The 23,230-nt window shown below is 50.4% G+C and overlaps 1 protein-coding gene across 4 annotated transcripts in view; it reads right to left on the bottom strand.

The window, feature by feature from the left end:
• Window positions 1–22,557, bottom strand: part of PEMT (phosphatidylethanolamine N-methyltransferase) — a 76,884-nt gene extending 54,327 nt beyond the window's left edge. The window contains exons 1-2 of one of the 4 annotated variants that reach the window (XM_053568461.1): window positions 22,513–22,557; window positions 6,316–6,423 (exon numbers count right to left, since the gene is read on the bottom strand). In XM_053568461.1, the coding sequence (XP_053424436.1) occupies window positions 6,316–6,408 (93 nt within the window). In that variant the 5' untranslated portion in view covers window positions 6,409–6,423; window positions 22,513–22,557. Of the gene's footprint in view, window positions 1–6,315; window positions 6,424–13,025; window positions 13,201–20,684; window positions 20,875–21,103; window positions 21,239–22,512 lie in introns of those variants that run through there. The other 3 variants (XM_053568460.1, XM_053568458.1, XM_053568459.1) reach the window with 3 other exon arrangements.
• Between the last annotated feature and the right edge of the window lie 673 nt (window positions 22,558–23,230).

The raw sequence follows: 23,230 nt of genomic DNA, 5'->3' as shown, positions 1-23,230 counted from the left end.
CTCCACCCTCATGCCATCTCCTCCTCTCTCCTGTCACCTCCTCCTCCCTGCTGTCACCTCCTCCTCCCTCTTGTCACCTCCACCCCCTCCCGGGAGCCAGTAGTAGCCCACCTCACCTTGCTCACAGTGCCAACTACCATCCAGCTGCCACCAGCCCAGGGGCTCCAGGATCCAGACTCTAGCACATCACATACTCCCTACTGTGGAAAGTGTAGGCCCAGCACAGAGAGCAGACTTCCAACCCCAGAGAGGAAAAGCCGCCTCTTCCCCAACTAGCTCTCGAGATGAGGGTGACCACTGTCCTGGTCTGCCCAGGTCTCTGGAAACTTCCAGAGATGCAGGACTCTGAGGTTAAGTCTCTCTCTGGCCCATGAGACAGGTCAGCATTCTGACACAGACACAGGAGTCCTCAGCAGGGTCAAGGTGAGGGCTGTGATTTGGTGGGGCCATGAGAACTGGGATGCCTGTCAGCATGACCCAACAAACACCATCCCCCATGAGCACACATACAGGCGCTATCCAGTCACTAATGGCAATCTCACCTCCTCCTCACTGGGTCAGTTCACAGGCAGCAGCACTGTGGAGAGGGGACTTTAAGGGGAGAGACTTCCACAGAACCTGCAGATGGGCATTGGGTTTCCCAGAGTGAAGGCCTGTGGGTGAGGTCGGGCACTAGGGGAGAAGAGGAAGCGGGAGGGCTGTGCTGGGATTATAAGGGGCAGAGGTCCCTGGGAAGCACCCTCCCAAGGTTGGAGGAGTCTGGCTTGTCCTGTTAGTCCTGCTGTCCTGGCAGGACTCCTGACAACACCCTTCCCTCCCACAGAGTCCCAACAAGGCAGGTAAATCAGCCAGGACAGCCTGCCTAGAAACCCCTCTAGGTTAGCCGTGCTGTCCACACACACCAGTCTGTCTCCAGCAGTTCTGGGATTTGTTACAAGTAACTGGTCTTCAACAAGAATTAAGAAAGTCAAGTGTGTGCACAGTTTACTTTGTGAACAAAAGCAGAGCTCAAGGCTGCTCTGACTTGCTCAGGAGCCAAGACATGGAGATCTGGGAGTGACACAGGGCACCTTGCCCAGCTTTACCGGGGAGCCAGGAATCATGGAGCTTGCTACAAATGGACACTGCATTTTACTTCCCGGTGGTTCCTTTTCTTTTCACAAAGTCAGGGTATGCGTACGTACAGGTCATGAATGTGGATGAGCCTTGACCACCGGATGCCACAGCAGAAAACCAGTCAAGAGCCCAGTCAGCATTCACACAGCCCATGGACAGTGCCTGGATGCCTGCCTCTGCAAGCATGGCACTGCCACCAAGCACTGATATGCAGAAATGCTCTACCCTCCTCAACACAAAAGGTTGGCCAACAGCTGCTATCCTACCCAGAGCACATCTCAACGCTGGGCTGGGGGTACAGGAGCAAAATGGGCACCCACTTCAACCCTATTGGGATTCTCTGTCTAACAGCATGGAGCAAACGGTGACCCAGGGTGGTGAGCTGTACCCCTCAGGGAACACAGGCCACACACAGTAACCACTCAGACAACCTGGGCAAACTGTGTCCATTGGGGGACATCTAGCGATGTATGCAAGCAGCTTGGACTACCTGGGTTCGGGATACTGCTGACACCTAGTGGGCAGTGGGGAGGGGGCAGGGAGATTGTTGGACATCACGCAGGGCACAGGATGGCCCCAGATGTCAGCAGCCCTTACCCAGAGAGAACAGGGCAGGGAGGAGGCCTGACGAGGCTACCGTGGAGTCCTAGACAAGAGACCAGATCACCCAGAGAAGGGCAGGACAGGAATGGTAAAGAGCAAAGTGAGAGGGCACCTGCAGGAAAGCATTCAGGGCCAAGCAAAGAGCTCCCATCTCCTTATAGAAAGTGTGAGGCCTCTGAGCACAGCCCCCAGGAGTGGCCACAGAGGACAGCACAAGTCTGGCTATAGGCAGCTCTGGCTGACAGCAGAAGGTCTGCAGCCCAGTTGGGGCCATGTTAAGACGTGGAGTCTGCAAGCACAGAGGCAGGGGAGAGAAGGGACTCAAGGCCACAAGGCTGCAAGGCTGGACCTCTGCCCTGGCCCCTAAAGAGGCGGCCTTCTTCAGGGAGACAGGAAAGGAATAGCAAATCATGGAGCCTTGGCCCAGGACCCCACAGGTGGGGCCACAGTGCTTAGACCCAAGCTCCTGGAGTCTGACCTCTGTCAGTCCCTCTGTAGCACCTGGTTTTTGTATCCTGAGTTTCATTACAAACATTATCTGTGCTCTAGGAGGACAGAAACCATTCAGTGGCTTTCCAAGCACGCGTACAATGCCTGCACATAGTAGGTTCTCAGTGAGCGCCTGTCCAATAAGTGGACAACAGGCAGAGGAAAGGAATTCATAAGAACAGCAGAAGAGGCTGGAAGAGCAGCATGGCGTTCATGGAGCCACTTTCCAAGCTAGAAGAGCAGTGTGGGATGCAAGGAGCCACTTTCCAGGCTGGAAGAGCGGCATGGTACGCAGGGAGCCACTTTCCAGGTTGAGCAATGTCGGCCACATAATGTTCCCCTAAAGACCCCAAAAGAGAAGGCAGAAGCCTCCTTGTGGCTGGGCAAGGAAGAGGAGCTGTAAGGAGGAACCAGGGCTCTGACAAAAAGAAGCGTAGGAGGGGCTCACTCTCAGCACCTATGACATGTCACCTCTCATGGGCCTCTCAGCTCTTCCTGACCACTCCTCCCACCTCCAGGGGGCTCCAATCCAGCCACCACCTTGGGCACCTGCTATGCTGACCTCCAGCCCTGCCCCTGCCTTCTCTCCTCTGTCCTCAGTGCAGTAACCTTGAAAACCTGGCCCAGATCCAGACCATGCCCCTCCTGCAGTGGCTCCCGGCTCACAGCCCATCACAGGGGCAGCCTGTACAGCCTGCACCACCGACCCCAGCCACCTCTTCTTCCTGCCCCTCCATTCCCCCTCTGCCAGTCTCCAGCCTATAACTGTCCTTTGAAATCAAGGAAGATACTCTTACCCAAAGACTTTTGTACTTGCTTCTTCCTCTAAGAATTCTCTTCTTTAGACACCTGAGGCCCTTCCTATGCGAGAGAGTCAGGTTTCTGGTCAAAGGTCGCCCACCAGGGAGGCGTTCCCAGAGCACCCTCTTGCCCTCCCTTCTGGTCACCAACCCAGTGCTGCATGCTCACATGTGGCCCACCCAGAGCGCCAGGCCAGAGCCTGCACAGTAGGCTGCCAAAACATACTTGAAGAATGAGTGAATGAACCTCTGCCAGCCCCAAGGAGGACAGGAACAGCATGTGCCGTGTAGGCACTGACACACCACAGCGCAGCAGGCAGGGCACCTGAGCACAGTGAGTGCCAGCAGACATGGCCCACCCCTCTGCCACAGGCTCCACACTCTCCATTCAGCAAAACTATAAATGCAAAGAAGAAAAAATACAGCATGTTGACATAGCATTAGCACTGTCTTGAGTATCAGTGATCTAGAAATGATTTAAAGTATACAGAAGGATGTGCATCAGTTATGTGCAAATACTACGCCATTTTCTATCAGGGACTTAAGCATCCACTGATTCTGGTATCCCCAGGGGTCCTGGAACTAATTCCCTGCAGACATCAAGGGACAACAGCACTGCCAATTACTAAAATGTAATAAATGTTCCCCAAGAGCTTCCGCAGGTGCATGCTTTCCTGCCGCTCAGGCTGGGCTTCCTGTCCCCAGCAGCACACAGCTGGGCCCAGACCCTCCTCCACCCCGCCCCCGCATGCCCTGCCCTCACCACAGCCCACTGAACCACAATGCATTCCTGTAGCTTTTCCTTCTGAAATGATTTTGAAAAGCTCACTCTCTTCCCTACTAATGACCACAGACAGTTCCAGTGAATACTTTCAAAATGAGACAAATTGAAAACTTATGACCAAACAAACCCTTGTTTTTCTTCTTTTTAGTTTTTGTGTTCTTTTTTTTTTTGAGACAGAGTCTCACTATGTCACCCTCAGTAGAGTACCATGGTGTCCTAGCTCACAGCAACCTCCAACTCCTGGTCTTAAGCAATTCTCTTGCCTCGGCCTCCCGAGTACCTGGGACAACAGAAGCCCGCCACAATGCCCAGCTATTTTTTTGTTGTTGTTGTTGTAGTTGTCATTGTGGTTTAGCAGGCCCGGACTGGGTTTGAACTCACCATCCTGGGTGCATGGGGCTGGCGCCCTAACCACTGCCCTATGGGCGCTGAGCCCAAACAAACCCTTGTGACAAAGACACAGGCTCAATTGCCAGTCTCCCACATCTCACTACATTTTCTCCCAGTTTTGGAAGTCCCCATCGGCCGTGGCCAGGCTTCAGAATGAAGTGCACAAAAACACTCAGCTGGAGGCCAACATGAGCTTTGCATAAAGACAAGTGTCCCCGGGACCTCCGTGGGCAGACCCATGTGCTGGCCAAGGCCAGGCCTGCAGGGAGCAGAAGACAGGGTCCCAGCAGCTGCAGGGCTATGGGCAGGAGAGAACTCAGCACACTCCAGCACCCGTGAGCAACCCTGCCATCTCTCCCCACAGGAATCTGTGGCCTTTGAATGCCCTGGTCTTGGTTCCTGTGGCTGCTATCATAAATTACCACAAATTTAGGGGGTTAAAACAACAGAAATGTATTCTCTCACACAGTTCTGAAAACCAGAAATCCAAGAGCAGTTATCACTGGGACAAAAGCAGGCATCAGCAGGTCACACCCCTCCCCAGGCTCTGGGAGAGAATGTTCCCAGCCTCAAGGAAGCTGGTGACCTTCCTTGGCTTGTGGCCTCCTCACTCCAGCATCTGCCTGGGGTCACATGGTCACTTCGTCTGTGTTATCAAATCTCCCCGCCTCCCTTTTCTTGTGAGGACACGTGACAGCATTCAGGGCCCACCTGGATAACCCGGGCAGCCTCAGCTTCATCACACCAGCAAAGACCTTTTGTGTGTGTGCTGAAACAAATCACCACAAGGGGAGCTTCACAGGTGCCAGTGACCAGGAGATGGACATCTTCAGGGCCATTCTGCAGTCTCTCTCACACACACCCTCTTTACCTTTCTGACATATAGGGCATGTGCACAGTGGGAGGGAGGTGCACAGGCTGGCAGTGGGGAGCGAGACGAAAGCCCTGGATGCAGCCCTGGCTGGGGAAGCAGTGCAGGGAAGTCAATGTTGCCGCAAGCCAGCGTGGCTGAGAGCACAGGTGCTTCCCAGCCTGGCCACACACCCAGAGGCCAGGGCTTCTTGGGGGCATGGAGTGACAGGAGGCCTGTGTTTGGACACACAACCTCCCTCTCTGCAGTCCCCTCCTCTGTAGTCCCCAGGTATGAGGGTAGGCCCCACATGTTCAGGACAGCAGGGACAGCACATTCCTTGGCACATGGCCTCTATGAGATGAGCGGGCCCACCCCCACCCACCACCTCTCTCCCCAGATAAAGAAAAGACCCAAGACATAAACCAGATAAAAAACATGTCCTGTTCTGTCCTGAGACCAAGGGCTCACCTTAAATGAAAACAGGCTGGAACAGAGTGTTGCTGACGCTGATCTTGGCCTTATTCTGCAGATTAGCCTCAAGGGTGATCACAGGGCCATTGAGCTCTGCAGCAGTGCACCAGAGAAGCCTGGGCACACTGGGCCAGAACCCCAAGGGCTTCACCTCAGTCCTGGGCACAAGGGTGTACCTCAGGGAGAGCGGCAGCAGGCGCTATGGCCTCCCACACCTTCCTCAAAGGGTCCAGAGCCCACTCCCCCCGCAACAATGAGCACAGGCTGCCAAGTGTTCCCTGTGCCCATCACCAAGCTGGGGACACTCTGGCCTCTCCTGCTTGCAGTCCCTGTCGGTGTGTTCTAACCCATGCACACCCCGGTGCCAGGTGTGAGCAAGCTGCTTTGCAAGAAGCCCACATGGGAAGCCCACAGCACAAACTGGGGTGATTCACAAGCAAATGCCTTGACTGTGTGATGTGGCAGAAAGCCCTATTCCTGGGCAGTGTACTTCACCAGCAAGAAGATGGCGGGTGACAGCAGTGTCGACATGGTATGTGAGCAAGGAGCAACAGCAGCCTTATAGGAGGTGGGGGACCTTTCTGCTGAAGGCTCCGGTGACACCTGTCCCATACTGACGTCAGTCCCAGGCAGTCCAGGGAGAGGATGGAGGAATCTAGCACTCCATGGGCAACCAGCGCCAGACGCAGGAGGGAAGAGCAGAGCTATCTGTCTATCTAGCCTGTGGTGGTGGTGATTCCCCTACACATGGGACTCACCCAGTGGTGGGATACTCCCAGCTGGACAGCGTCCCATGTGAGGGCACTTACCACGTTCCAGAAGAGTGGATTGAAAGCGATGGCGAGGACAGCTGCCACAAAGCTGGGATCCAAGGGGTCCACGTAACCCAGCAGCCGGGTCATAATGCAGATGTCTGCCTGTGGGGACAGTGCCAGCATCAGCAGGAGGTCCGCCCCCAGATGGTCAGGACCTCCAGCCCCTAGAACTTGGAGACAAAGTTACTCTCTGGGAACACACTGGGAAGCTCAGGAACACACAAGTTCAGCAAAGGTTACTACAGTGTAGTCTCATAAAACTGAAGATAAAAAGCTGAAACCTAATCAGCTGTGTCGTCCCTGTCGGGAGGGTGGTAGGACTGGCGGCCACAGAAGCAAGTGTGTGTGGATGCTGGCCAAGGAACACATGCCTCTGAAGACAGGCACCCAGAACCCACAAAAGGAGAGACACCAGACCTGAGTGTGACTGGGACCCTTGGGAACGGGGGTTCTTAGAGAGCCCAGAGAACACCAGTGAAGATGTTCAGCTTCAGTGGTGAGGCAAATTGTAACAGTGGAGTGGGCCTCTCCCCACCAAAGCCTGCACAGGATGTTCCTGAGCTGAAGGGGTGCGTGCTCACACCCTGGTCAAACCACCCACTCTGACAACTGGGAGAACAGTCAGGAGCAATGAGAAACCACCGAGGATGCAGAAAGCAAACACGGCCTGCCCCCGCCACTCAGCCATACTAAAGGGACAAGGTCAGTGCCATAGCATGCCATGTTCGGGGGAGCAGAACACCACATGGGAACAAGCTGCAGGATTTGAAGCCTATGCATGCATTTTTGGAAAATGCAAAACAAGGTATATTAAATACTCTACATGTTCACTTGAAAAAGACTAGAATGTAACACACCAAACTCATGACACTGGTCACCTTAGCGTCGCAGGGCATTCAGCAGCAGCCCACCTGCCTCCCACCACAGGGGATAACTCCACCCCAGTGTGACAATTAAGAAATCCCCAGACACTCTCAAATATCCCTGGGAGCAAAGTTCCCTGCACTGAGATCCTCCCTCTAAAGGCAGAGAGGATAGGAAAAGACGACTGAAGTTGCTCAGGAAATTCCACCCAAACATATGACTACTTAGTATAAAGAATGTTTTGAATTAAGGCCCTCAGAGATTAACTGGCCATCAGAAAAGGCTTTCCCTCTATCTGCATAAACCCGAATGACCTTGAGATCAAAGGGGACAATTGACGTCTCTTCCTTTTCTGCTATCTCTGTATGTTGCAGGAAAGAAGATCAAGAATGCTAGTTAATTCACAGGCCAATCTGTTTCCCCCGATCTATTCCTCCTCCCTAGCAATACCCTCCCTTCTAAAAGGAGTGTATAAAAATATGTAACTTGGGGGTGGCGCCTGTGGCTCAGTGAGTAGGGCACCGGCCCCATATGTCGAGGGTGGCAGGTTCAAACCCAGCCCCGGCCAAACTGCAACAAAAAATAGCTGGGCGTTGTGGCGGGCGCCTGTAGTCCCAGCTGCTCGGGAGGCTGAGGCAACAGAATCGCGTAAGCCCAAGAGTTAGAGGTTGCTGTGAGCCATGTGCCGCCACGGCACTCTTCCCGAGGGTGGTGGTACAGTGAGACTCTGTCTCTACAAAAAAAAAAAATTATCTAACTTGGGCAGCGCCCATACATAGCTCAGTGGTTAGGGCGCCAACCACATACACTGAGGCTGACAGGTTCGAACCAGCCAGGGCCATCTAAAAGAACAATGAGAACTGCAACAAAAAAAATAGCTGGGCATTGTGACAGCCACCTGTGGTCCCAGCTACTTGGGAGGCTGAGGCAAGAGAATCACTTGAACCCAGGAATTTGAGGTTGCTGTGAGCTATGACACCACGGCACTCTACCCAGGGTGACAGCTTCAGATTCTGTCTCAGAAAAATCAAAAAATAATAATAAATAAATAAATAAAATAAAAATATCTATCTTGATTGACACATCGGGTAATCACTCGAGTGATTCTCCCCTTGCACATGGTATTTGGAAATAAGCATATCTTTCATTAATCTGCCTTAATTGTGAGTTGATCTTTCAGTGAACTTCCAGGGGAAAGAGCAAGTTTCCCCTCACCCCTACAACACTTTCAACATTTATTTCTTTCTTTAAAAAAGAAGAGGCACCTCTGACAAGTTCAGGTAGTATTTATTGAGTCCTTGTATTCCTCTCTAAACTTATCTTTATTTTCCATTTCAGAAGGTTTTATAAATATTGCTTATAAAATGCACTGAAAAATATTGTGGTGTCCCTCCACATGCTGTATAAAATAAAAATAATGCTAAATTGTAAAATAAATGTAAAGTACAGCAGAGCTGTGATTTTTCTCATAAGGCCTACTCTGATGACATTTTGTTTTTTTCATTTGCAGATATAGTAAATTTTTTTCAAAGAGTGCTTTTGTCTACCACTTTTGGGGGAGAGGGTACAGGAGAAAAGATGCTCCAGATCTGCCCAGAGGTCACCCAGCCCAGCCAGTCTTATCTTCAGTTTGATGATAACCTTTATAAGCAACTCATGAATGCAAGGTCCCATCCAGAGGCAGGCTAGTGGGGAAGGGAGAGCAAGCTGGCCACATCCCGTCATTGTCAGTTGTGTTGATGTGAACAGCAGACTAGCCTCCTACCTCCTGGTTCCCTACTGAACCCCCAGCCAAAACCTTGCCAAGCCGCAGCCACTCCCCATCTTATTCCATCATCCCATTACCAATCATCCTTTCTGTCTTTCGCCCTTGTACACAACCACTTACTCCACTCGCTCCCCCAGGGCACAAAAAAGAACCTCCAGCCTTCAAACAGACCTCTCCCTGTGCAGCCTCACCTGCTGGCTGTCCTGCACACCAGGCCTCACCTATGCACACACAGGTCCCCCAGCCCAGCACTCCAATAGGGGGAGTCACATCTGCTTCGAAGGGCAGACCTTCCACAGCCTGGTGGTCTCTCACCAGCTTCCCTTTCCGCCTCATCCCAATCACCCACATAAATGCTTTCACTTAGGCTTCTGCACATATCTGAAATACCCTTTCTCCCTGCACTCCACTGGCAAACTCATTCATCCTGCAGGACCCAGCTGGAGCAGCTCCCCTACCTCTCCCCATGACCTCTCACCTGCGTCCTTACTACATGCCCACAGTCACCTAGTTAGCCATCCCTGTCTCGTAACAGCTCTTTTAGGCTAGGGACCATTTTTCATGGTTCTTTGTGTCTCCCGTGCCCACCCCACTGCCTTGCATGAAAAGTAAACCCCGGGTGAGTGAACGTGGTCCTCATTTCATCATGAGTAAGACCTAAGGACTTAGAGGTTGTCTCTAAGGCACTCTGGGGACTCTGGTCTCCTCCAGTCTGGCTTTGGAAGCAGGCAGAGAATTACAGCAGCCCTGTGGGGACTCTGCAAGCAGGTGGGGAGCCAGACTGGCCACAACCAAAAGATCCCTCAGACCTCTTACACACACACACACACACACACACACACAGGCCCTCTTGCAAAGCCCCAGGGCCCTGATTTACCAGCCTACCAGATTCTGTGCTTCATAAATACGTATTCTCATAGTACCTTTTAGGCGGAGAAATCAAACAATGCTCTACAGTCACTGGCAGGAGAGATGGCCAACCAGGAAGCAGGCAGAGCTTCCCAAGTTTCCTAGGAACCAGGTGGTCAGTCTGGGGGGCCCTGTCAGCGTGAAGTTGAGCCCCTGAGGCGTGCAGCTAGGTAGAGGGTGTGTGTCAGGGTCTAAAAGGAATCTGTCACCCTCAATCCCACAGACACCACTCTCCTCACTCAGCTACTCCAAGCACCAGCCCCGTCAGCCAGCCTCCCTACAGCTCCTAGGACAGGATAACAGGAACTACCCCCTGAATTGTCACAGACAGTCCTATGTGCCAGTTTTTAAAATGACGGTTCCCACAGGAGTTTATGTGGCAATTCCACAAAGATTTTATTGAGCCAAAACATCTTTTCAAGGTGAGTTTTGCAGGAGACCACCTCCTTCTAAGCCAGAACTGTATTCCCACATTCTCTGGCCCATCAACACAGTAAGGGATCAAAACAAGCAGCAGTTGGGCTGTGCAGTGGGCGCACTAAGCAGAAAGAGAAGAAAAGTAAAACGTCTTCTCTCCTGATGAAGCCAGAACAGCAGCCCACAAGACGGGGTTCTAAGAAGCTGGGCTGAAGCAGTGCAGTTGACCCAGCTGGCTGAGCTCACATTCTTTCCCACCCCATCCCCTGATTATCTAGTTAAGGTTTCACCATGGTTGTGAGGGTGTTTATCTCAGGAGACTCTGAGGAGGTCGTGACTGTGATATCGGTAGAGTAAAGGTTACTTTGGTGATTCTCTTAGATATGTTGTTAAACATTTTGCATTTTCAGAAGGGAGACTACTTGGATGTTACTTCCTATCAGATAAAGTTAAAATTTTCTAGGTTGGTTTCCTTGTATTTCATTATAAAAATTATAAAAAAGCAAGTATCCAATGTATTCAATACTAATACATGTCCACACAAGAGAAAAATTCAATTCAATTCAAGTTGGGAGGAAATGGAGGCGGGGCCAGGAGGAGGGAGGGGGATTGGTATGCTCCCATCTAATGGGCACAATATATGGGTGTACAACAAACTTAACTACAATAGGGAATTTACCCAACAAACACAAACATTGTAACCGAATTGTACCTTCATATTAACCTGAAATTTAAAAAAATAACATATCCATATCTATATATAGATATATGGATTGTAACTGAGGCAGATCAGAATTGAGAGACTTCTCTCCTTGTTCTCCAGAACTGCTGGCCTTCTGACAATAAAGCTTGTTCAAACCTAATCCCTATCTCTGCATATTGGTTGGACAGTGAAAGGCAGCTGGACTCTCTTTGTCTGGTAACACCAAGAGTCTCCCACAAACTCCAAGGGGCGGACCCAGCCATTGTCACCACCTTCCTTTTACAGACAAGCAGAGGGAGGCCAGTGGCTAACCGAGGGTTATGACCCACCCAAAGTTGATGGTGCCTCCCAGGGGACCCTTGGGACTCTACCAATCCCAGGTGCTGAGGGACCTATGCCAGGCTCCAGCCAAGCACACAGCCCACTCAGTCTTGGCCTATGGAGTTGGCGGCAGACCAGCCTAGTACGACAATTGCTGGCTTGGTTTTGGCCTGTGGCAGTCAGTGGCGGCCCAGACTAGTGTGCCGCGTGTGAAAGTGACCAGCTCCCTGGTGTGCCTGAGACTTCCTGGGCAAGCCCTCTGTCCCAGGTAGCCCAGGGCTTTGCCCTGGACACTGGGCTCCTGCCACCGGGGCTAGCAGGCCCCTGACCCTGAGCCAAGAGGGGAGGGAGGGAGTGACAGAGGACAGAGTCCCACCAGCTGGGAAAGGGGGAAGCAAGAGAGGTCATGGCGTAGAAAACCTTCAAACTACCCAAAAGGGAGTAGCTTGGGGAGTGAAGTGGGGCCCTACTGGGAAGAAGCAGAGACCAGGGTTCAGTGGAGTGTGGGCACCAGCAGAGCATACCTCAGACTCTCATTCCACCCACACCTAAGGTCATTGCAGGGGGTACATTTCTCTCCCAGAAAATGATACTAAAGGATGGAAAGATCTGCTAGGGAACTCTCCCCTATTTCCCCAGCACCCTGGGGGAAACACTGCCCTTTTCAGTCTTTAAAAGACTGAAGAATTCAACTCAAATGCACAGCATCCACTCAGGAGGCCCTTGGGGGGGTGGGGGGGGCCTGAGACAAACAACAGGACCTGGCCTAAGGGCTTCCCTGCTGCTAGTTACCAGAGACCTCAGACCTTGTCTCTTGCAATTCTCTCAGCCACCCTAAAAGAAAAGTCCTACTTTGCAGATAGGAGCATAGCCTTGGGAGCCCAGGCAGTGGGGAGCAGAGCCAGCCTCTGCCCCGAAGAAGTGGACCTAGATGGAGACCCCGAACCCCGCCCCAGCAGGCAAGGATACAAACTAGTGCTTCTGGACCCTGAACACTCACAAAGGGACCAAGGAATAAGCTCCTTTCATCTTTTGTGGGAGCTGAGGTGAAAGGGAAACTGAGGCAGTGAAAGAGTTACTGACATTGGCTGAACGTGGCAGGAATAGACATCCTCCGGGGCTCCCAGCTAGGGTTGAACTGGTCAAAACTAGAAGTAGGCCCCCTCAGTCCTCCTTCTCCCAGGTCCCAGTGCCCTCGGGTCAACCTGTCTCAGGGAGGGCAGGGACCCATCAGGTAACCGGCCCCTTGAGGAGGGTTTGTGTTGGGTTTGTGTTGCCTGGAGAAGTTGCTTAGCAGGAAAGAATGACTGACACTCAGAGAGGACTCCACGTGGCAGAGTCAAACCCCTACCCGTGCCCTGCTCCCCACCTGAGAGACATGAGGGTCCCCTCCTGACTGCTATCATCATCTAAAACCTTTCAGGAGCACAGACCTTCCTCCTGGAATTTTATCAGCAGAAAAGAAACAAAAATCACGTCCCACAAGAGCAGAGCAGCTCCTGAGGCCTCACACCTGGTTCTGCCTCTCAGGGTCAAATCTCCTGGGGAACCTGCACGCCTGGGGGTCGCCTTGGCTGAAGGGGTTCCCACCCCCAACCCCAGCCTCATTCACATGGCAGAATTGGCTTTCAGCTTCCCAGTAATCCTAGGAATGGAATCTGCCCCCCAAGGCTACAGGCTGCAGAGGCCTCAGAATCTGACTGAGGGAGAGGAGTTACCCACCACAACCAGCAGGAAACTGCTGAGCTCCAGGAACCACATGGGTCACAGGGTCACCGATGAATGGGCTCAGCTACTGGCACCCCAAAGAGTTGGTAAGGAAGAGGCTCATAGAGCATCTTCACTGCACTGAGGGATGTAAGGACTCCTGGGAGCAACGTTCTCTGTCAGAGAATGAGCTGCAGCAGGTCAACAGGACCTAGGTGCATGTCACATTGTGACACCCAAACAAACAGCAGGCCTGGAGAGGCAAAGTCACATCGATCGCAAGCCACACACACCAAACGGTAGGAGGACAGGGACTAGGGGTGGCTGGAGAGGGGACAGGGTCCTGCAGGCCCCACCCCCACTCCACAGTCTGCCTTGGGATCATAGCCCCTACCCCTCCCAGAGCTGCGCTAGGCCTGGCATCATCAGCTGATGTGGGCAACATTCATCTGGGGCAACTTTGGCTCTAATGGTTAGAGCCTCATGCCTAGCACAAAGACATGAGTAAAATGTGCCAAATCTTTTTCCCCTAAGCTGCTCACTTTCTGGGAGGAGCCAAGGAAGCAGCTTCCAGACCCTATTTTTTCTACACTCAGGGCCACCTGGCTCTGCAGGACCCTGGGTTTTGGTAGCCACACTGGGCTGGGAGCAGAGCTTCTCCACCCTGGGGGGGCCATGGCAAACCCAGGTTTCCCTCCAGTGGAATGGGGAGGGGGGATGGTTAATGAGACTGATCCCCATGTCATCCTCCAGACAGAGATGAGGCCAAGTGTAAAAGTGCAGGTGCACAGGGCTACCACTGAGGTGGCCTATCTCTTTACTCTGCTTGCTTAATATCAACTAATAAAGGCCCATCTCATCCTCTCACTTTCTGGAAGAGCCCTCCCAGGAAGATGCTCACCCTAGCAAAGAGCCAGAGAGGGGACACCGACCCTGATGCTGGAACTGGAGGCCAGGCAACCCCTGGACAGCACAGACCATCTTTGAATGGCACAAGGGGACAATGATCTCTAATATAACAAATGGCAGAACACAATTTTTGGAAAGAAACATTGCTTGGAAGTGTTTCTAAATCCCACAGCAACCCAAACTGGCCTTTTAGGCAGGTGGAGTCACCCCCTCCCTCGTTCCTTCATCAGTCAGCACACAAGTCCTGTGCCGTGTGCAGGAAACTCAGATGACTCGTGTGTTTCCCACTTGGTTTCCTCTACCATGGGTCACCTACTAGCATTCCCCTGCTCAGTCCTGAACATCACACCTTTTTCTTCCCTTTCACCTCTCAGAGCCCAGGACAGAACCCACAGGCTGTGTGGCTGAGCATACGGATCTAAACACAGGGTGCAGCAGACAGGAACAGTTAGATGGCCAGTGCCACTCTGGGACAGACAGAGATGCCCGTGTAACCTTGGGCGATTCACCTCAACTCCAAGCTTTGGCTCCCAGTTTGTGAAGTGGGAATGATGGTGGCACCTTCTCCACAGGAGGATGAAATGAGATAATAGACAGAGATCACCTGGCATGGTGTATGAGGCACAGCAGAGCTGGATAGATGCCGGCCATTAAGACCATGCCACTAATCCCTACAACATCCCTGTGAGGTGAACCACCTTTCAGATTAAAAAGTTAGGCCAAAACATGCAGCAAAAGCTGACAGAACTAAAAAGTGAAATAGACAAATTCACAGTTCTAATTAGGGTCCTCAACACTGTCCTGTCAGAAGTTGATAGAAAAAGTAGGCAGAAAATCAGTAAAGACAGAGCTGGCCTGAAAAACGCCATCAACCAACTGTATCTAACTGACATTTGCAGAAAACAGCAGATTGCACATTGTTCTTACATGTACGTGGAATAGTCACTAAGTAGGCCACCTTTGGGGGGGCCGTAAAACAAACCTTAAAAGAACAAAAGCACACAAAGTAAGTTCTTGAACTGGCACAGAATTAAACTAGAAATCAGTGACAGACATTCTTAAAGAATATATACATGGATTAAACAGGAAAAGTCAAGGGAAATTAGAAAGCACTTCGAAGTGAATAAGAGTGAGAACATAACAAGAACAGTGGGACTCTGGCAAAGCAGGACTACGCTTACACTGGTGATAAAGAACAGGTGAAATCAGTAATATAAGCTTTGCCCTTAAGAAATTAGAAAAAGGAAAAAAAAGAAATAAGAAAAAGAAATTAAACTCAATGCAGGCAGGAGTAAAAAAATTAAAGGTAAGAGCAAAAGTCAATCAAATTGAAAAAAAGAAAAGATCACACTCGAAGAAAAATTTTATTTCAATAAAATTGATAAACCTCTAGCCACATTGATCAAGAAACAGAGAAGACACAAATTACCAATATCAGAAGTGAGAGGGCCTTTCTACTGGCCTCACAAACATTAAAAATGTAAGGGAATACTATGAACAACCTTATGACCACAAATTTAACAACTTTTTTTTTTTGAGACAGAGTCTCACTATGTTGTCCTCAGTAGAGTGCTGTGGCATCACAGCTCACAGCAACCTTCAACTCTTGGGCTTAAGTGATTTTCTTGCCTCAGCCTCCCAAGTAGCTGGGACTACAGGTGCCCACCACAATGCCCAGCTATTTTTCGGTTGTAGTTGTCACTGGTGTTTAGCGAGCCCAGGCCAGGTTCCAACCCACCAGCTCCATTGTATACATACAGGAGGGAGGGAACACTTCCCAACTCACTTTATGAAGTCAGCATTACCTAAACTTTAAAACCACACAAGGACATTATATGAGAAAACTGTAAACCGATATTCCTCATAAAAAATTAGCCATAAAAATCCTCAATGAAAATAATGGCAAATCAAATCCCGAAAAATATACAAAGGAGAATACACCAAGTGGGAGTCACCCCAGAAATTCAGAGCTGGTTCAACATTCAAAACATTAATGTAATTCACCCTATTAACAGCCCCGGGAGGAAAAACCGTACCCTCGTGTCAGCAGAAGCAGAGGAAACACAATCCAAGAGTTTGCATGTCTAGTCCAATGTTACCATAAGCCTGAGCCCCTGGTCAGTGTTAACTGATTCAAAAATTATGAAAGACAAAATTGAGGTCCTTGAAAACATCACAAAACAAGTCATCTAATATAATAGCCTGATGTTTAACTAAGGTGATAAAATAGAAAGATTTCTAAAAACATTTTTGTGTAGCAGGCAAGCATCCTTCTCTGAAAGACAGTTAAGACACCCGGTATCTGCCATGGGGTTTCACCTCCAGTGGTTTACTATCCACATTGCCCGGGAACCCTGCAACCAGAGAGATCTGTCCCCCATCTGGTCTATCAGCTTCCCGAACACAGGGGCTTTGCCTCTTGAAGACATCCTCTGGGGAGCTGCACTCTCCACTCCCATCTCATCCTAGTCTTCACCACAGTCCCATTACTATCCCCTCTACACACCAAGAAACTGAAATGTACTTATCAACACCTATACGAAATTAGTGACATCATTGGCTATCTGCTCACCTGAGAGTGAGTCCCTGTGGAAGAGGGACCTGACACCTGTACTTGAAAGGGGGCTGCATGGACTGTGGGTCTTGGGGACCTCAATGTGCTCTGCCAGTCTGGGTGCTCCAAGAAGCCAGCAACCCTAGGTCCCCTGGAGCCATCTTCTGACTGCTGAAGGTGCCCCTGCCTGTGGACAGCAAGTCACAGACCCTGTGCCCATCCACCTGCCAGCCAGCTTGCTTCATACAGCTGCCCAGTTGAGGAGCGAGGCTCCAGAATCCCATACCAGGGAGGCCACAGAGAGGCAAGAAAAGTCTTGGTCAATGAGGCTACAGCAGGCATACTCCTTGCTCCAGTGGGTCATACTTTTAAGTCAAAAACAAAAACAAGATTCCAGACCAGCTGAAGCAGGCCCAGAAAAGAGCTGGGTGAAGGCAAGGCACCCAGCAGTGGCAATGTTCAATAAATATAGTATACCAGCCACAGGTATACTATACTAATTTCTCCTGTGGAGAGCCACAGGATGAAATTATACTTCAGATCCACATATTGATAATAATAAAATATTTTGTTAAAATTATCTTTTATGGGGCTAGGCACAGTGACTCATGCCTGTAATCCCAACACTTGGGAGGCTAAGGCAGGTGGGGCGGATTGCCCTGAGCTCATATGTTCAAGACAAACCTGAGCAAGAGCAAGACCCTGTCTCAAAAAAATAGCCAGGCATTGTGGCCAGCGCCTGTATTCCCAGCTACTCAGGAGGCTGAGGCAAGAGGATCACTTAAGCCCAAGAGTTTGAGGTTGCTGTGAGTTATGATACTACAGCACTCTACCAAGGGTGACAAAGTGAGACTCTATCTCCAAAAAAAAAGAAAAATTATTTTTTGTTTCTTTCTATTTTCCCTTTCTTTTTACTATTTTTTTTTTTTTGACAGACTCTCACTCTGTCACCCTGGGTAGAGTACCCTCCTATCAACCTAGCTCACAGCAACCTCAAATTCCTGGGTTCAAGCAATCCTCCTGCCTCAGCCTCCCAAGTAGCTGGGACTACAGCTACCCACCACAATGTCCAGCTAATTTTTCTATTTTTAGTAGACATGAGGTCTTGCTCTTGCCCAGGCTGGTCTCAAACTTCTGAGCTCAAGAGATTCTCCCACCTCCACCTCCCAGAGTTGTAGGATTACAGGCATGAGCCACCACGCCCAGCCTCTTTTGACTAATTTAATGTGGCAAATAGAAAAGTTTAAATTACCTATGTGACACACAATGTTTCCATTAGACAACACAGGACTTGCACTCTAGATTCTGAAATTTAGATGTCTACAAGGTGGAGAAAAACCTTGAAACTCTCTTGGGCCAGGGACTAACATTTTTTTTTCCAGTAGTAAGACAGGATTTAATTAGACAGAAAGGAATACAGGAGTAAAAATGACCAGAGCTTCTGGCTAAGGGGAAGACCCAAGTCAGAAGTCTCCCTGAGACTAACATATTTTAAAACCAGAGCTTTTGGATTTCATCTGGAGACGCCATCTTCCAGTAATTCACCAAAATGACAAATACAAAGGGAGAAAGGAGAGGCACCCAATACATGTTCTCTAGGCCTTTTAGAAAACATGGAGTTGTTCCTTTGGCCACATATATGCGAATCTATAAGAAAGGTGACATTATAGACATCAAGGGAATGGGTACTGTTCAAAAAGGCATGCCACACAAATGTCACTATGGCAAAACTGGAAGAGTCTACAATGTTACCCAGCATGCCGCTGGCATTGTTGTAAACAAACAAGGGCAAGATCCTTGCCAAGAGGATTAATGTTCATATTAAGCATATTAAGCACTCTAAGAGCCGAGATAGCTTCCTGAAATGTGTGAAGGAAAATGATCAGAAAAAGTAGGAAGCCAAAGAGAAAGGTACCTGGGTTCAACTGAAGCGCCAGCCTGCGCCACCCAGAGAAGCCCACTTTGTGAGAACTAACGGAAAGGAGCCTGAGCTCCTGGAACCCATACCCTATGAATTCATGGCATAATAAGCATATAACATAGCACACAGGAGTACTAGTGGACCCATGTTTTTAGGTGCAAGAACCTATTTATTCCCCATGAGCTCATGGCATAACAGGTGTACAGCATAGCACACAGGATAACCAATAGACCCCATGTAACAGTGATACAGGTGCTAGAACCTATTTCTCATGAATTCAAAAGTCAATCAACCCTTTGTCACATTCAATAGCAAGGTGCCTCCCTGAGCTACTAGAACCTCTTCCCTATGAATTCATGGCATGGTAGATAAAAATAATAGCGTAAAAATGTTTCTTGTTCATTCACTAAAAGTGTGATATTTTTTTCCCCAAAGAAGTATTAAAGCAAATTTTAATGTGTCCCCCCTCCCAAAAAAAAAACAGAGCTTTTGGATTCAGGAGGGAAGAGAGCTCTCACATTAAAACCAACACTTAATGCTGTATGTTGTGCCTTTTGTTTTGTTTTAAGAAGAATCCCTTGACGACAGGAAGCTTAACTGCACCAAGGGCAGCAGTAGGAAAACAGAATGTTAGTCAACAAGGGTCACCCTGACCTGGCCCCCAGCTCCAGCTCTCTCCAGCTGCACAGCACCATCAAGCTCTGGAGGGAAAGTAGAAACACACCCCCTTAACCCTGCTCACTGGCTGAGCCTCTCACTCTTGCTTCTGAGGCTAGAACATAGGCCTTGCTTTAACTGCCCTTGGGCAGGCTTCCTAGCTGGAACTTGGGGGACAATGCCCCTTGCATTCTGTCGTGGCTCCAAGTTCCTCCATCCCAGAGTTACAAGCGACCCACCCTTCCACAAGGACTTTTCTCTCCAGGAAGCATCTTACCCCTAAGCCAGACCTGGCATTTCTGGTGCCCTTTCCACCTGTGATTCACAGCAGTGGGAAACATGACCCACAGCTCTGCCATTGCCCATGTGGGAGGAGAGATGCTCCTATGGCCATTGCCCATATGTCCTCCAGGGGCAGCCCTGGGGCTGTGGTGACCTACTATCTTGATCCGGGTAGTTATCACAGATAGGTTCATGTGGGTGGTGAAAGGCAGGAGCTGTACACAAGAGACCCATCACTCATCTGAGCAGATGTTGTACTTCACTGAGAAGTTTACTAAAATAAGAACAATCTTCCTGTCTTCTGCTGCACACCCACTCAGTCAACCTCACTTTGTGCTGCACTCCTTTGGGGCCAGCTGCCAGCCTTATCTGCTTATCCCCCTCAAGGCCTAAGTACTGGGGAATCTTGCCTTACTGGTTTATCACTCAGCTGTCAGGTCACCTCCCTTAGAGGTTGAGATTTTAATCCCACCTGGCCACCAGTCACTCTAAAACAATGAAAGTTGAATCCCTTCAGAGATCTATATTTCCAGGCCTATCTCCTCCCTCAGTAGTTAAAAGCTTAGTGAGAACAGACCCCTAACTCTCCTGACACCCGGGACTGTATCAGTGAATGAATAAATGTAACCAGGAGTAAATAAGGGAATGAATGAAATGGATTAGAGGCTGCCTCAGGCAGAGATGTTCTATCTTTCTGACTCCATGAAAAGTGGGTGATGAAAAAAGTGGATGAAGAATCTAAGCAGGAGCTTTGACAAGAAGGGAAAGTGCAGAAGAGAGCAAAATCCACTGGAACTGGAAGCCTGGGGAGATGCCTGGAAAGTGACTTTTGCAGGCAGCCAGGTCCTCAAGCCACAAGGCCCATCCCACCCATCTGAGGCAGCAGTGGGTGGTGGGCTGCAGCTTGCTCAGGGCCAGCCAGTGGAGGAGCCCGGATCCCGGGCTCCACGTCCACACGCTCTCTCCATCCGCACAACACACTCCCAAATATGCATGCACACGCTCAGTCACATTCATACTCGAGGTCACACACACTCTCAGAGCAATTCTGACCACACCATCCCAGAAATTCACACATAAGATCCCAGACACACAAAATCACAGAGACACACATTCTCACAGACGCACACATACAGCCTACTTCTAGGACCCCCTCTTTCCGGGCCAAACGCAGTAAGAGGTTTCCACACCAGCCCACGCTCTGCACACGCCGCCCCGCCCCTTACCACGCCCTGCCCTGTTGCCTGGTAACGGGTGTCCCCGCCCACCGTCGTTGGAGGCGGTGCTGGCCCGCAAAACCCATTTGCCTTCTCGGTCTCCCCGTTTCCACAGCACCCTGGCGGAGCAGTACCTTACTGAAATCAATATTGCCGGGGCCTCCGCAGCAGTCGGGCCCGGCCACCGAGCTGGGCATAGGCTCGGCTCCCCGGGCCCCAGATCCTTTCACCCGGGGGCGGGGGCGCCTCAGGAGGGACCACGCGGGTTCCTCGTGCAGCCACTGGCCACCTGAACCGGCCCCATAGTGTCGGGGAAGCGCAGCTGGCCGGGGCGCTTTCCTGGTGACCCCAACTTCTCCCGGCCTTCTGGGAAATGTAGTTCCCCGTCCCCGAGAAGCGTCACATTTCTCGGACTCGCGACAGCGTCTTAAGGAGCTGAGAACTACAAATCCCAGTGTCTTTCGCGACACAGCCTGCGGGTTCTGAGGCGGCCATGCGGCTTCCCGCTCCGTCCCTTTAGTCCCCAGCCTCTGTACCCGACCCCTCAACTGACCTAGTGTCCCTGTCCTTGGCCGGCGGCGGAGGGGCTAGAGGCCAGCAGCCGCGGATCGTGGATATAAGTAGCTTTACAAGCAGTCCCCTGCGGACTTAGACTTTGGCCCAGACCACACCCACCTCTCCCCGCCCGGCTCTGAAATTCTATTTCGCCCGGCGGCTGTGCTGGCGGTTCGCAGCCGGCAGCCCCCCGCCTCCAGGCTGTTTCGCTCAGCAAAAGACCCCTCCTTCCCTGGCTCTTTTCTTCGTTCTTTCACTTGAGAGTATTTGCTGAACGCGTCTGTGTGCTGAGGAGTCTGTAAGGAGCGACACAAAGTCTTTGCCTTCGCTGGGCATAAAAGACAAAGACGTGAATAAAGAATTATAATTTGAATAAGTACTACGATGGGAAAAACTGGGGACTAGGTCGAACGGTATAGTGGGGACACTGCCTTAGAATATTTAGGGAAGGTGCCAGACATGCCCAGTGTCGGGACAGGGCAGACTAGGAAGGAGGGGGGATGGCGTGTGCAAAGGCCAGGAGATGGAGCAGCCATAGACGGACTTCAGGAATTGAGAGAAACACTAGCGCGCTATGGATCTGTGATGGAAGAGGCAAATGGGAGAGAATAGTTTAGATGGTTGGGTCCCAAGAAAAGCCCTTTTGTAGCTGCGGGTTACATAATATGGGGAAGGACACGCACAGGGTCCAAGATGTGCTTAGTCACCAGCTTGCTGGAGCCTAGGCAGGACTTACGTTATGTCAGCTGCTTTCCTCATACTGGACAGCCCAATCTTCACCATAGTGTTAGGACCAAGTAGGCAGATTGAGGAGACAGAAAGGACGCTGGCTTTGAAGAATGCACTAGCTCTATGACAGATCATTTTTCTCAAAAGTAAAAAGTAGATACAAGTTAATAAAACTCATTACCCAAGGGCCACACATGGAGGCTCCCACCTGCAATCCTAGCACTCTAGGAGGCCAAGACAGGTAAATCGTTTGAGCTCAAGAATTTGAGACCAGCCTGAGCGAGAGTGAAACCCCATCTCTACTAAAAATAGAAAAAATTAGCTGAGCTTTGTATTGGGTGCCTGTAGTCCCAGTTACTCAAGAGGCTGAAGCGGGAGGCTTGAGCCCAGGAGTTTGAGGTTGTTGTGAGCTAAGCTGAAGTCATGGCACTGTAGTATGACCAACAGAATGAGATTCTGTCTCAAGAAAAATAAAAAAAATTCATTACCCCAGAACTGACCCCCATGAGAAACATTGGCCACCACCAGGGGTGGATAGACAGGCTGGTTCTTTGATCCTCTGATCACTGTTACAGGTGTCAGGAGCCTTTCGCAGCTCAGACTGTCTATTCGGGACCTGCTGGAGTCAGAATAATTTCCAGGGAGCTCCACAGCAGGTGGGCTTCTAGCTAACATTACCTTCTACCCCAACACACGTCCACATTCCACTTCACCAAAGCCCCAGTGTTCTGCTGGCCCACTGGTCACTCCTGTTGTTTTATTAAGCCAAGAAAATGAATTTTTATGTTTGCTTTATCTGGGAACAAAGAAAGGCAAACATCAGAGGTCACACCAGAACTGATGCAATCCACCCTTACCTTCCCCCACTCCCTACCACTCTCCCTCTGTGAAAAGCAAGAAGCCAGACTTGCAGCATGAAAACATTTGGGTCAAAAATAATCTCCTGCCAAAGATATTTTGGCAGAAATCCTTGCCTGGGCCATTTGAAATCTTCCAGGTCTGAGAGCCTGCAGAGAAATCATCAAGGTCTGAGAGCTTGCAGAGAAATCTTCTAGGCCAGAAGAAATATTTCTTCTGTAACATCCCTGGCAAATGGAAAGAACTGTCACTCCACTAGGTTTACTACCTTTTGAGGCGGCCTGCTTGACTGTTGGACAAGGGTGTCCATTCATGATACCAGACAACCGAAAGTCACCCTTCCCTGAGCTTTAATAAGTAGAGCTTCTTTCTACACTAGAGCTGCTTTCTACCCTCAGGATTATCTCTGTTTTCCCCTTGATAGCTCTTCAGATATGAGAACAACTCCCAGCCCGCTCCAAGACAAACCTCCAGAGGCCTCTTTGGCCAAAGCTTTGCATTCACCACCCCCTATCCCCTGGTACCGCATCAGGCTGGA

This window comes from Nycticebus coucang, chromosome 18 (genome assembly GCF_027406575.1).
Source record: "Nycticebus coucang isolate mNycCou1 chromosome 18, mNycCou1.pri, whole genome shotgun sequence".
Classification (NCBI taxonomy): Eukaryota; Metazoa; Chordata; class Mammalia; order Primates; family Lorisidae; genus Nycticebus; species Nycticebus coucang.
This window is presented reverse-complemented; position numbering and strand designations above follow the sequence as displayed.